The 14452-nt window shown below is 39.8% G+C and overlaps 1 protein-coding gene across 1 annotated transcript in view; it reads left to right on the top strand.

The window, feature by feature from the left end:
- DARS1 (aspartyl-tRNA synthetase 1) overlaps positions 1 to 14452 on the top strand; it is a 52119-nt gene that overhangs the window by 24375 nt on the left and 13292 nt on the right. Inside the window, exons 5-7 of the mRNA XM_081007690.1 lie at positions 4032 to 4134; positions 6385 to 6465; positions 7485 to 7544. Of these exons, the coding sequence (XP_080863816.1) occupies positions 4032 to 4134; positions 6385 to 6465; positions 7485 to 7544 (244 nt within the window). The remainder of the gene's footprint in view (positions 1 to 4031; positions 4135 to 6384; positions 6466 to 7484; positions 7545 to 14452) is intronic.

The following is a 14452-nucleotide window of genomic DNA, read 5'->3' as shown; positions in this document are numbered from 1 at the left end:
ACTCTTGTATGTTGTTGACATATAGTTTTTGAGCAGTCATCTGGAAACAATGATATTAATGCCTTTCCCCCGGTGCAAAGATGCCCATATATATTTACTTGGAAGTAAGCTGCGTTCAGCAAAAGTTCCACTTTTCTTTGCTACTGACCTTTGTAGTTCCTCTTTGCTTCTTTCTCTGAATTGTTTTCTGTTTGCTCAGGGGCATTCCTAAACTGACTCTTAAATCATTAGTTCCTGTACACAATCGTTCCTAATTTCCTTTGAGTCCAGAACAGTTATTTCTTGGAGTTTAAAAAAAAAGGAAAAAAAGATCACAGTTGTGATCTTGCTTTTCTGACTGCCCTGATTCTTGGGCAGGTTTGGGTTGACTTTAGTTTTATGTTGTCTACTTTTATGTTTATTAATTTTCCCACAGCCCACCAGTGTGTCTTAAACTTACAAAGCACAAGTGCATTCTTAGGATCTCTTTAGGGTAGGCATAATAGTTCTTTGTTAAGTGATCCTAAGTATATACTGTTGCTTAGAATATATAGAAGAAGTGCCATGCTATACTGTATATGCTAGCTAAGTTAAAACACATTGATGTGTTGCCACTGTATAAGGTTGAGGTTTACGTGCTCCACCATTCTTTGAAGGAGTTTAGGCAGCCCGTTGGAAACTGACAGGTGACCTGCGGTTCACTTTCTACTTACCTCTATTCTTTTCTATCCGTGCATGGAGACACAGACTCTGGCTTCTTAATTCTGACCCTAGGTGGGAGTTGGTTGACACTGGATTTTTTATACTTGTTTTTGTAATCCTGGCTATCCTGTTTTGACTTTTCATTGACACATTACTAAGTGCTACAAAGTATGCATGGGAGAATACACAAATTCAACCAAGGCCCTCGTGTACCATAGGTTTGAAGCAAATGATAAGATGTAGGTAATCATTTTGTTACTATTACTATACCTATTCTGGCATGTTCATGACCATGAGCTGCTAGAAGTGCCCTGTTCAAATCTTCCCACAGTCCTAAATTCCCCAGGAAGATTTAGAGCAAACCACACAGTCTCCTAAGCCTTTAACAAAGGTTTAATTTCCCAGAATTAGGGAAGATCCTATGTTCAAACAAGCATGGAATCTCCCAGTATGGAAGCTGACTTCTACCTGTGGTAAAGGAAGAAAGCTTTCGCTTGATAATTTCCCATTGAGAATCATGGGTGGGTAAATAGCAGCAGGGCAGACCCTCAAGACCCCCCAGATTCTGAGATTATGAGAGACCACATATTAGCTCTAAAATACTTTTCATTGATTTATACAGCTCTGCTTTTAAAAACCAGTCAAGTGTGCTTTTTCTGACTACTGGAGAAGCAGAATTTTATACTTTTTGTTCATCTATATAGCACTTACAAACTATTAACTCCTGTGCAATAAGACCTTGGCCTCTGTTGATACTCTGATCTGTGTTCTCAGGCTTCTTGTTAAGAGTTGTAGTCTGCCCATTAGTGCTCTTTTACGTTCTCTCATTCTTGCAAGATCATTACTGGTGTTGGACAAGCCAACAGCTGGCAACGCTGTACAGTTCAACCTTTCTCTCCCTCTTCCTCATGACCTCTGTCTATCTCGACAATGGTTGGGCCTATACAAACATTAACTCCCATGAAACCTTTCAGCCACCACTATTTTCAGCCATAGGCTTGTTGGTATGAAACATTGAAGACAACAGCTGGAGTAGATGGTATGAGGAGTAGGGAAAGGGCACTTCACCAGGATTGGATTTTTCTGTTGATGCTCCTGATAAGTATATAAGTACCTTCTTAAGGTTTCCGTTGCTTCAGTTTGGCAACTACTGGGCTTGGAAAAACTACTGAACCTCTGCTGAGAAATCATCACCTTATAATACAAGCAGTTTGAGAGAAACCTTGACCTTTCCAAAAATCAACGTTTTTGATATTAGTATGCCAACACCTACCATCACGAATGGGAAACAGAGGATCAGTGAGTCACTTGTAGGGACTGCTTGAATGAGTAAAGGAGAGGAGGGTGGAATTAAAATCAGCAGACTCTATTATTTCAAATCCTTTCGATGTCCTTATTAAGAGCAGGCATTGATGGCTTTGACAGAAACCTTCTGTTTCAGTGAGGCTTGGCAGATCAAGAAATGACAATGATCTTTAACAGTCTTCATGGGAACTTTTAATTTGCATAGTGTGATTTAATGGTTGACCAGAGAACTCAGATTTAAACATCTCATTCTCGTTTCCTGATGTTGCTGACATACCACAGGGTCGAGTGTTTGCCTTTTAAAGTAGGTGGGATTAAAGAATTTGGAACCTCATCAAGGCTTATTTACTTGAATATTGTGCGGTGTCTGTTTCCTCTTAATCTGTTATTTGAGTCTCTGCAGTCTTGGGTTTTCTTCTACACCCTCCCTGGCTCCTGGACAAACAGCTAGCTATTATAGCCAGATGTGTGTTAATGTCAGGTCCATCTGACACCATGGCTGTGTCCCTTCCTGATCTTATTAAAGTCATCCCATTGCAAACTTGAAGAACAGTTATGTGGTATGGATCTGTCTGTGAAAACTGTTTGGAAGCTTTGTCTGGTACAGGATACTATCGCCTACCCCTGTAGAGAAATAGTGAAGTGGGCGCATAGTCGATTGATGTGGTTAGCATGCAATCTACCTACATTGCCTCTCTCCAATTTCCACTGATCCCCCCTGCCCTCAGGAGAAGCATTTCAGGGAGCACCGGATGTTGCAGTTCATAATCTACCTACATAAATGTTGGAGACAAGCCAGTAGGTTGGACTGAGACATCACAGTTAAGATTCAGATAAACCATAGTCTGGTATAACAGGAATGAGCATGCCATACTCCAGGCTCGTGCACTCCCCTCTACTCTGGTGCAGGTATGAGGATTTGTTTGGAAATCTTTGCTTCTTTTCTAGATCAACTGATCTAGAAAAACAAGCTAGCTTGTTTTTGTGAGCATAGTTAATATTAACCACAGTATATATTTTTTGGATGACACATTGATGTATTTTTACTCAAAATTCAAAGCAGAAACTTCCAATCTCATGCCAGAGGAGAAGGGAAATGTCTGTAAAGCAGTGGCCAGGGGGTGGGGGAGAAAAAGGTAGGATATTTATTGTAACACTAAACCAAACATAGCCCAAAGAGGCGCCTGGTTCAGAAGCACAGACATCTACCAGTGCAGTGTATTGGGCTTTGAGTTTGATCATGGAAGGGTCAAATCCTTACTCGGCCATGATGTTCACAAAGAACTTGAGTAAATCCGTCCACTGGATTTTTTCAGCCAATAGTGGTTAAAGCAAAAGAAATATAAATACACCCCTTTTCATTGGAAAAGTGCTGTCAGAATGAAATGCATCTAAAAATATGAGATGCTAGGGTAAAAGATATTAATGCACTGGTAATTTTATCTTTCAATCCCCTTTTTAAAATGAAGCTTCTGGCTTTTTTGACTGAAGACAAGCCTTCTGTCTCCACCCTACAGATAATTTTGAGATTTTTTTGTTACTAAGAACAAAAGCAGCCTTAGCATTTTTCTACTATTGCTTTCCCATGCTTGAGTTTACCAACAAAATCAAAATATTCCACTTTTAAGTTTATCTTTTGTCCCGTCTTTATCTGCACCTTCCTTTAAAGTGCATGCTTTAAAAATACACCTGACAATCTGGAAGAACTGTAGCCTTGCTCATTTGCACTTAGAGTATTATTTCTGCTTAATGCTTCCCAGACAGATGATGTAATGATTGGATCTGAAATGCTGACAAAAAATCTCTTTAGGGCTATCCTCCATTTCAGCCATCAACCCTGTTGTTAATTTATCACAGCTGAGAAATAATTTCACTAATGTCCCCTGCTTCCTGATGATGTGTTCTAAATCTCTTTACAGTGGTACAACATTTAATTTAAAAATAAGAATAAGAATAATAATTCCACATTGTGGCCATCAAAAATGCAAATGAATACTCCCAACTGTGACGCAATTATCATACCGACTTTTTTTTTTAATTGGCAGCATCAACAAAGAGAGCATTGTTGACATCGAAGGTGTTGTGAGGAAAGTACCGCATAAAATTGGAGGCTGCACTCAGCAAGATATTGAACTGCATGTTCAGAGGGTAATACTAAAAAATGCTATTGTGTGATGTTGTTTTAAGATTTCTGGTGATACTCTTAAGTACTGTTCTTCTTGGTGGAGAGTTAGGCAAGCAAATAGCAAAAAGAAGAAATAAAATGATTTATCCAGCATATGCAATTAAAATAGCAACATGAGGTAACTATAAAGCCATTTTATTTGTATATTAAAGGAAATATTCATTTCCATGTGTTCCTTAAATGGTATCTTCTAGATTGTGTTTAAAAATCTGTTTTTCTCAAAAGAAAAATATGCAGACAGACCTGGGGTTTTTTTGTAGGAATGAGCAGTTCACATTTTCCCCAGAAACCTATTCAGAAATAGATGGATAACCCAGCGTACATAAACATCTGCTTCTAAAGTGTAACACAGCACAAGACATTTAAATCGTATGTGTCTTCCAGGCAATCCTGAAAGGTGGAACCACTTACTATTTCTGTAGTAGTAGTGGAAGTGGAGAAAATTCAGGACCCCCAAACTTTTAAATGTTAATCCCCATGTTGTGGGGATGGTTGCTTGAAAGGCAGTAAACATTATTGAACACACTAGAGTGTTGGCCATATTTTTTGTCCCTCTTTTCTGGGAGGCTGATGACTTGCAGACCTGTTTCATAGATTGAGTACGACTTCAACCCATGCTGTAAATGTTTGTCACAACTTAAATTCAGTCACCTGCAGCTGGAGGACAAAAGTCAATTTTGAGAACATGGAATGTGAGGTGTTTAAGCCAAAGATGACAGACTCCAGGCTTAGCTTTCCATGAATTGCTGATCATGGAAGGCTTTTGATCCAGGAGTAGCGGTGGGGAGAAGTTATTTGCTTATTTCACCCTTCCCCTGCACCCACCTGCTCCCAGCTCTCCAAAGCAGAGTTTAGGAAGGTGCAAATGTTTGCAGGAAGAAGGGGCAGCTGGCCAGAATCCCCCTGCCCAGCTTCAGTCCCACCGTTGGAAGTTTGGATCCAGTCAACTGAAACTGCTCCCTTAGAAATCACATGTTTACTCACACTGTTGATAAAACACCTATTTCCCCCCTCTAAAATATCTCTCAGGTATTATGGATGTTCTGTCGGCGTGCTAATTTTTTGGGTACTTTTTCACCTTTTAAAAATACAAGCATTAAGTTGCAATCCTGTTCTGAACATCAGCTGCCTCCTTACCCATGTTACTGCAGTGATATATGCCTTTAGACTTCTGTCAGTGTAGCCACGAAGAATATTGGGAATTAACATACTTAATCTAGCATCAGAATGTGAGTTTTCAGAAAGATCAGCTATTTCAGGCCTAATAGCTAGATCATTAAATCGGCTTTTGAGATGGTGGCTTGGTTCATATGTCTTGCTACACCAAACTGTGGCTTAGTGTGAATGTACGAGTGTGTGGATTTTGGAAGAAGAGATCATGACCACTTTGTTCCTCCCTGGTCTTTCTCTTGCACTGAGCTAAGCCATTGTTTGGTGTGTAATCTGAACCCGTGTTTGTGGTTTAGCTCTCTCCAGCCTAACCATAAGTTTGTCTATGGCAGGGGTCAGCAACCTTTTTCAGCCGTGGGCCAGTCCACCATCCCTCAGACCATGTGGTGGGCCAGACTATATTTTGAAGAAGAAGAAGAAAAGAAAAAGAACGAAATTCCTATGCCCCACAAATCACCCAGAGATGCATTTTAAATAAAAGCACACATTCTACTCATGTAAAAACACCAGGCAGGCCCAACAAATAACCCAGAGATGCTTTTTAAATAAAAGGACACATTCTATTCATGTAAAAACATGCTGATTCCAGGACCGTCCATGAGCCGGTTTGAGAATGCGATTGGGCAGCATCCGGCCCCCGGGCCTTATGTTGCCTACCCCTGGTCTATGGTTTAGGGTTCATGGTTTGACCAGGAGAAACAGACCATGATCCTGGGTTCAAACAACATGCTTCATGCTTGGCTTAGTGCAGTGTAGCAGCAGAATGATCTGGGAGAAGGAATGTGCAAACCAAATCAGTATCACTGTAATCAACTTTCATAGAATGCAAGATAACAAAGTTCTTATTAAGTGTCTTTGATATTGCACTGAAAGTAAAACCAAACAAATGTCTCTCTTTACTTTTCCCCCTTGACTTATTCTATATTCTTCCAGAAAATCATTATGCAAAGCTTGTTTCATATTTCTGCCAAAAATATACTTCTGTAAATCACACTGTTTCTCAGTACTTTTATGCTTCTTTTTTTAAAAAATGTTTCTTTCAGATCTATGTGATCAGTTTGGCTGAACCCCGACTGCCCTTGCAGCTGGATGATGCTATTCGGCCAGAGGTGGAAGGAGAAGAGGTGAAAATAACTTTTTTAAAAGTTAATGATTAAACAAGGGCTTGAAATCTCAGTAGCTACTATTCATAATTTATCTTTTAAAGCCTTGAATTTTGTTATCATCCAGCATTAATGTTGTTATTATTGTTGTTGTTGTTGTTGTTGTTATTTACACCCCACCCATCTGGGTTTCCCCAGCCACTCTGGGCAGCTCCCAACAGAATATTAAAAGCAAAACAAAACATCAAACATTAAAAACTTCCCTAAACAGGGCTTAACTGCTCTTTTACTCAAGAGAACAAGGTTGGTACCTATAGTAATTACTCCTATTTCAACATTTTGTACACAGATACTTAACAAGCAGATAGATAGACCTGAAGTTTTGTATGAAGAAATTATTTCGCAAGCATAGCAGGTTTTGGATAAGATGCCCTGCATTCATTGTCAGCCTGTCTAGATTTCCCTCTCCAAAGATAGCCATCCTGAAGGAAAATCGTTCTTTAAAAGTCACTAGGAAAACTTGTCACAGGCCAAACATGTCAGATGTTCCAAAACTTTATTTGGTCCTTTGAGAACAGTCTCTGAAAAGGACTTCTCCAGGTAGCCTGCTGACAGAATCAGCCAGATGGGATGGCCTGTCCTGATCTCCCTTCTGTAGCCAAGGATGGTGATGGAACCAGCATACACCTGCTATTTGAATTATGTTCACCTTACACGTCTGGCTTTGTACTTAAGCATCATGCCAGGAGCACAGGAAGCTCCCGTTCGGAAACATCCTTAGTGAAGGCAATATGATACATGCAGACCACACAGCTGCTCCCTCTTGGTGCAGAAGTGGTTCACTCAAGCTGTGCTAGACACTTGGCAGGTGTCTTTATCTCAGGCACTGAAAATCTTAGGTGTGAGCAGCTGACGAAGTTTCCCTCTGAATGTGCAATGAACCAAAAGTTTTGTTATGTTACAAAACATGCATTGTTTCTCTCCCCCCCCCCCTTCTGCACGTGTGGTTTTCAGTGTGTTTTTCTTTTGCAACTCTTCAGGAAGGAAGAGCTACTGTAAACCAGGATACAAGATTGGACAACAGAGTGATTGACTTAAGGGTAAGAACCCCTTGTGTTGGCCTTGAAACTAAGCAAATGGTTTAGAAGGTGGGAAGATTATTTCTCAGGACTCAGAATTCTGGGGGGTTTGTATGACCCATTTGCTGTAAACTTGTTTCACTCCAGCAAAAGTCAGTGATAATGATGGTGCTAAAAGTGACCACTTACTTGTATTCCTGGGATGTGTAACATGAAAAAACTGCCAATGGAGAGATGCTTCAAATGCCTTTGAGTTTGTTACATCAGTGGCAAACACATACACCTACATAATACACAGTGGCCTCTTTAGCCCAGTTTTTTAAGAGTCGCAGTGAATTTTTGCCATCAAAACATTTCTGATGAGAAAACTGATTTTTCAAGGGGTGAGAAGCCCTCCGGGAAAAAATGGTATCAACTTTCTCATGCTTCTTTTCAACCACTGTTCCGGTAATCTGCTGCTGCCTAGATACCATTTCTATCAGGCTGACGTTTTGGTACTTTGCTATGCGATCCTGGTTGCCCAACCGAATTGCATAGTAATGTGATGACATCGGGGATGTTTGGAGCCAGCTAAGAGCTGGCTGCATGATGACACCTGAGAGTTGCATTGCCCTTCCCTTGAAGCTCTGTTTATAGTAGAACATGGATACCTTTTGAGAGAAATAAAACATGCCATGTCACTAGTCAATCTACGAGTCATTCTCCTGTGTACCAAATGCTCACCTGGGTCAACACCATGTGCTTCAACTAGGGAGTGTTGGCCCAGAACACAGAAAACATACATGAAACCTGTCCCCGCTGTTGGGAGTTCAACTTGGCCATTCTTTGCTCGTTGTTATTTGAGTCTCAGTGACTAGTTGCCTACCAAGACTTGAGGCGAAGGAACGATTCAAATGTAAAATGTATTCCATTCCCATGCATGTTTTCTCAGAAGCAAGATCCATCAAATTCCATGGGTCTTATTCCAAGTTAGCATGCCTGTCTGTGATTACAGACTTTGTTATGCTAAGGCAGCAGTTCCTAAGCATGCTTACTAGTGAATATTACAGGAGTGTCACGACTAAAAATCTGCAGTGAGGCATTTCATGGTACACAGAAATAAATTTACAGTGGCCTGTAAATTACTGCATAATCCTAAATCATATTTAATATAAAGCAAATATTCTTGTCCTGGGTGGGAGGTGGGTGGAGAAGTTGCTTTAGCACCTTCAAGACAAAACACTTGTTCATTTTTTTCTTTTCAGTTGTATAATTTTTATTGATGCTTATAGCTTTAATAATGTTATGTGAACTGTTTTATCATGTTCACTTGAAAAAGGGTATAGGAATACCTTTAACAATGCCAGAAGAAGGACTAAATATACATATATTACATTTCACTAGTCTGGGCATTTCCGTCCCATGGCTGAGAACACCTCCCCCCCCCCCCAACATTTGATGGACAGATGGCTTCCTTCCTTATTTAAAACATCTGGTACAGTTTATTTTGCTGGTGCTTTTCCATGATGTGTTTGCTCCCTGTGACACACCCTTGGGAAACCGGGTGATATGATGTCTGGTAGGTTGATAGATTTTGTCTTTTGGCAAGGATGGACTCTTCGCATGTTCTTGTTCTGAACCACTCACTTTGCAAATACACATAGTGTGTGTGTGTGTGTGTGTGTGTGTGTGGATACTGTTGCAGAACCCTCTTTTCTTCATGAATAATTATCATTAGTTTTTAGTCTAAAGTGAATGATCCTGCACATAATAATGGTTATCGTACTACATGGTTAGAAACTAGGCAAACAGCTGGCTGTCCATGTAAATTTGATCAACCACCGTGTTTGAATCCACTCCACATTGTAATACAGTAAGGGACAAGATGACTTCTGCCATTGTTTGCACATGAAATAGTGTATGGAAAACTATTAGTACAAATAATTGCCCCAGAGTTGTTGCCTTCCTGTGTTTGTGTAGCAGGATCAGCCTAACTTTCTCAGTCCACCACTGATTCCATTAGCAATACCATCATCAGGGTCATAAGTAAAGGCTGCAGCTTGAAGTGATTTGCCTGCCCACAAATAATGAGCCCAAGCATCCAGTGCCAAATAAATGGAACATTTGTAGGCTGTAGCTCTTTCTGCTGCAAAAGTATATATGTTAGAGAGGATAAAAATGCATCTTAAACCACCTGTCAGAGCAACCTTATCCATGATTGCTCTTGATATTTCTGGAAGTGTCATCTCCCTTAAAAATCATTGTGTGCATTCTGTGAAGAAATACAGGAGGGGGGGAAACCTGCTGATGCTGGTGGTTCTGCTTCATTGCTCCCCTCAAATATCTGTGTTCTTAAGAAGCATTGAGCTCTTTTTAATGAAAGAAATACAATTTTGGGGAAAGGCCACTGGAAGATGAGTTGGGCAGCGTGGATTGCTGGCTTCAGCATAGTGGAAGCTGCTTATTCAGTTTTAGATCTCATAATGTTGAAAACTTCTGCCTAAGCTTGAATGTGCGCAGCAATTCCAGATAGACACAGGAGGGGATATTTTATTTTCTCACATTGCCAGTCAGCTGTACATACCTTTGTTTTAAGTGACTTTATCAGGCATGGGGCTTTTGCTCATTTCATTTCTTGCTTGAATTTATAAAATTAGAGGTGACTGTGCCCAGGTTTGTGCTGAAATTATGTACATCATCTTGAAAGCCCCTTCTCAGATATCCTTGCAGGCAGGCAGCATTGCTCTGTGTAGAGTCAGAGAGCATTCTGAACAACCCCAGAGGTAATTTTGTACCTCTTTGGTACTTCAGGTTTGAATTCTAGATCTCTAGGTACTGGGCCTAAAGCTTTGACTCAGATTAAGACCTGGAATATACTTCAATACATAAAGTATTTGGTGTCATTATTAGCTGTGCAGTGGGTGATAGGTTGTTGTTTTAAAGCTGTTCTCAGCTTTTAAAAAGAAGGTTGTTTTTTTAAAAAGGTAGACCTGGTTTTAATTGTATTCTATTATTGACCCATCTCATTTCGGAGAAGGAGCAGACTGTAGATCTAAGAAATAAATAAATCCCCATATTTCTAGACTGATCCCTGATGTTTTAAAATAGGACTCACAACTAAGCCTTCGCGATCCCTCACTTGGGGTGGATGGGGATGGGACCACCTGAAAAGTGAAATGTAAACAGAACGGTTAGATATATGTACAGATCCTCCTGGAGGTCTGAGTTCAAGTAAGCAACATCCACATCAAAGTGGTTTACTTTCCAGCCTCTCTGTGCTGCACAAGCTAAAAGCGTTCTCAGAGCTTGCTCACAATATAGATAAAACATGTAACTGGAAGAAGAAGAAAATAGCAAAGAAATACTTTCGTATCTTGCAGGTGGGGAAGGATATTCCCAGTCTTAAAATAGCTAATGAATCCTGTCCAAATAAAAACCAAGAAAGGGGTAGGTGGAATGAAGTGAGGACAGGAGAGAATGGGAAAAATGTGTAACTCCACCACCCTCAGTTGTTAAGCTGAGAGGTTTGAGCAGGCCTAATTGTGGCTCCTCTGTGCATTTCACTGTTCCTTCAATGTGGTGTTAGTGCTCACACCTGTCACAACTTTGAACTTCAGATTGAATGAGTAGACAACTCAAGGCTTTGAGGTGTGTTGCAGGATTGCCTCCTAACTTGCAACCCCCCCCCCCCCTTTTAAGCATGCCTCTTTCAAGTGGGCCTAGTTCTTACTGAGATGGTATGTCTTTGTCTGGACTGTACAACTTCAGACTGCAGGTAGACCAAGTTGTCTACATGCAGGGAAATCTTGGTATTTAAGAGTGCTATATCATGGGAGAGCACCCTACCTGCCGTCTTAAGTGGTACAGCCAAGACACAGGCATACCACTTTGGTGAGAACAAGAGTTTAGCCTTAATGCATGTATTTACAATCTGACAGCACAAGAAGGTTGTGGTATTTTTCCTTAAGCTTAAACAAAGCATTTGTCTCCGCATGGATATGTGTGTTCACATACAACAGAGATGTATGTGAACAGAAAGATAAAATATTGCCTCCGGCATCCCAAAAGCAATATTCATTTTCACATTTTATGAGCAATAGTATATAACATTGACACTAGAGTCTCACACATTATTTAAGACTTGTTTTTGAAGCTTAAACTTCAGGAATGTGTTTAAGATATTCTTTATTGCTTTAGCACAGTCTCCAGTTCCTTATTGTGCTACTGTACATATACTGTGGAAGAATTTAAGACTTTCAGAATAAGATAAGTTTTCTCCTCCTCCCTTCAATCCGTTAATCCTTACACTTCTTTGATTGCAGATTCAGTTAACTGCATGAGGAAGAAAGAGTAAATGCACAGGAATGACTTTTGTCAAATATGGTTTCCTGGTCTCTTGTTTTCCTCGTTTGAAAGTCAGGTGGTTGAAATGGAAATTATATGTAATCCCATATCCAGTCTATAGCTCTCCTTCTCTTTAGATTCAGAGGAACTGACAGAAGCTTTGCAGAATGATATCAATAAAATCACTCAGATTTAAAATGAAAATCCCAAGTCCTGCAGTGACAATTCATTCTAGAGGAATGATAGGAATAAACATGGATACATGTGCAATTTTGTAGATGGGTTTTTGTTTAATTTCCCAGTGCTGACACCTCATTTGTCCTCACATTTGCCTCTACTGACATACAGACATATCTTCTGTCAAACTCTTGACCTCAACACTTCCATCTGGTCCAGGCATCTCCCCACCCCCACCTCCGCTTTTTAAAGTAACATTCCAATTTCTCAGAAGTTTAATCATTCAATAAAACAGCAGCAGCTGTGTTACTCAGTTAGCTCTCCTTTCAGTTGGACATGAGCCTACACTTATAAATTAGATGGCCTTACTTTGTTTCTGATTTCTTTGTGTTTGTTATCTTTTATAGCTTACATTGACAGCGTTTACTACTGTTGTTGTTGCTGCAGCAGCAGCAGTAGTTGTATTCTATGCAAGCATTCAATAAACACTGTTGTATATACATATAGCCAGATTTCTTAAATCCAATTGTTAGAAAGGTTTCAGAGGCTGCATCCTGTGTTTTGTCTGAGGAAGTTGAATGGAGGCTCTCGGATTGTATTTATCAGATTGGGGTTGGGGGTATGGCAAAATCCCTATTGGCCTGCTGCACTACATTTGTTGTGCTTTAATACAATACTTTAGACCCAGTGCGGTTTAGTGGATAGAGTGCTGGACCTGTGGTTGACATCCTCACTCAGTCATGAAGCTTACTGGCTGATCTCAATGTGGTGTATACAGTTATCCCTCATTTTATCCACACAGTAACTGTGTGAGGTAGGTTAGCCTGAGAGCAAGTGACTGGCCAAAGATGGGGGGAAGGTAGGATATGAATGTAGTTCATTTAAAAATAAAAATAGATGTCTCTGTGCAATCATAAGCACACTAGTATACCACGTAAACTTGGCTTTAAGTCCATAAATAGGTAGCTATGGCTGTTATAGCTAATTAGAAAGTTTAAGATAAGCTGATCTAGGTGACTTGGAAGCATGGTTCTCATCAAGCTAGTAAGATTTGAATCCTTCTGCAGGTAGAAAAGAGGATTACATTTGATATGTTTCGTTTTTAATGCACTTGCTACTATTGTAAATTTTATACAAATCCAACACTTGTTAGTAAACATCGTAGAGCTTCAGCCTGAATAACTGGCCACTGTCAACACAAGTAAAAATAAATTTATTTTAAAAAGTGACTTTGTAATTCCAAGAAACAGTAAACCTAAAGAGATTCCTATATCTAGACCAAAGAAATGAAGTGAAAATTTTCTAGTTTCTGACATGCCGTAAGTAGTAGACAATGGAATGAAAAGGCAAATTGATATCAGAGACTTGTAGCCTGTGATTCAGAGATTCCTATGCTATTTCTTGAAAGTGGACTTCTGTTAGCACATGAAGCTCAGTCTTTAGCCACCGTCAACAAGGGAGAACCAAAATTGTTCCCTTCTTTTTTTATTATTATCTAAGGCTTCATTGTGACACTGTGAAACAAACAAACAAAAAGGTTTTGCCCCAGTTGAGTTGACGTAAATGTTTTGGTTACATATCTAATCTAATCTGGGAATTACTCAGTAATAAATTAAGTAACAGAAACAAGTTCAGCCTTTGTTTATTGTCTGTTCCCTAATCTGCATCTTCACTTCAAGGTCAAAACCTGCTTAAGGTTCAACTTCCAGTCTTGGGGATCTTGCAGTATATTTTCTTAAGCAGTGATTATTTGTCTCCATCAAATTGCTTTTCCACAGCTTTTGTTGTAGGGTCCCATATCAAGAATTTTAGTTTTAGGGCCTGTGGCAGCACATTGTGCTACTTTGCTAGATATGTCAGCTGAATTTGAGAATTAGATAGTAACTCAAGATTCCTTTTCTTTCCTAGTTAAAGATAGAGCTCTGCTGTACTAAAACTTAGCCCCTGGATTAGAATTCGTTGGCCAGGGTTTGGTCGATGGAGGTTAGATTGCTATTTAAGGGTCTCATTGTTAGAAGTCACCTAAAAATATATATTTCACATGATTTGCTTTCCTTAAACTTCAAGTAAGGAGGAAGAAATAAAAGAGCAACCAAATGCTGCTTATTGACAGAAATCTGTTAGTTCTCTGGGTTTGGCCTTATATAGGGACAGACCATTCATCCATCTAACCTAATATTGTTGACATTGGTCTTGTTCACATGTGACAGTGAGCCAAACTATGGCTTAATGAGATATGAGAATGTGAGGGCTCATGTGCCCCTCACTTTTCTCCACTGGGTCTGCGAGAGAGAGATTGAAAGCATCTGCTTCTGTTTTTAGCCCTAGAAATTTGCCAAAGCCTAGTTGCTTGTGAAGATGTTGAACAATACACAATGGTTAAATTTTTTTACAGGAGAACTATTTTTGATGGTAAACTAAAATGCAGT

Source organism: Podarcis pityusensis, assembly GCF_964106645.2.
Source record: "Podarcis pityusensis genome assembly, chromosome: 1".
NCBI lineage: Eukaryota > Metazoa > Chordata > Lepidosauria > Squamata > Lacertidae > Podarcis > Podarcis pityusensis.
The sequence above is the reverse complement of the archived record's forward strand: the minus strand, read 5'-3'. Positions and strand labels throughout refer to the sequence as shown.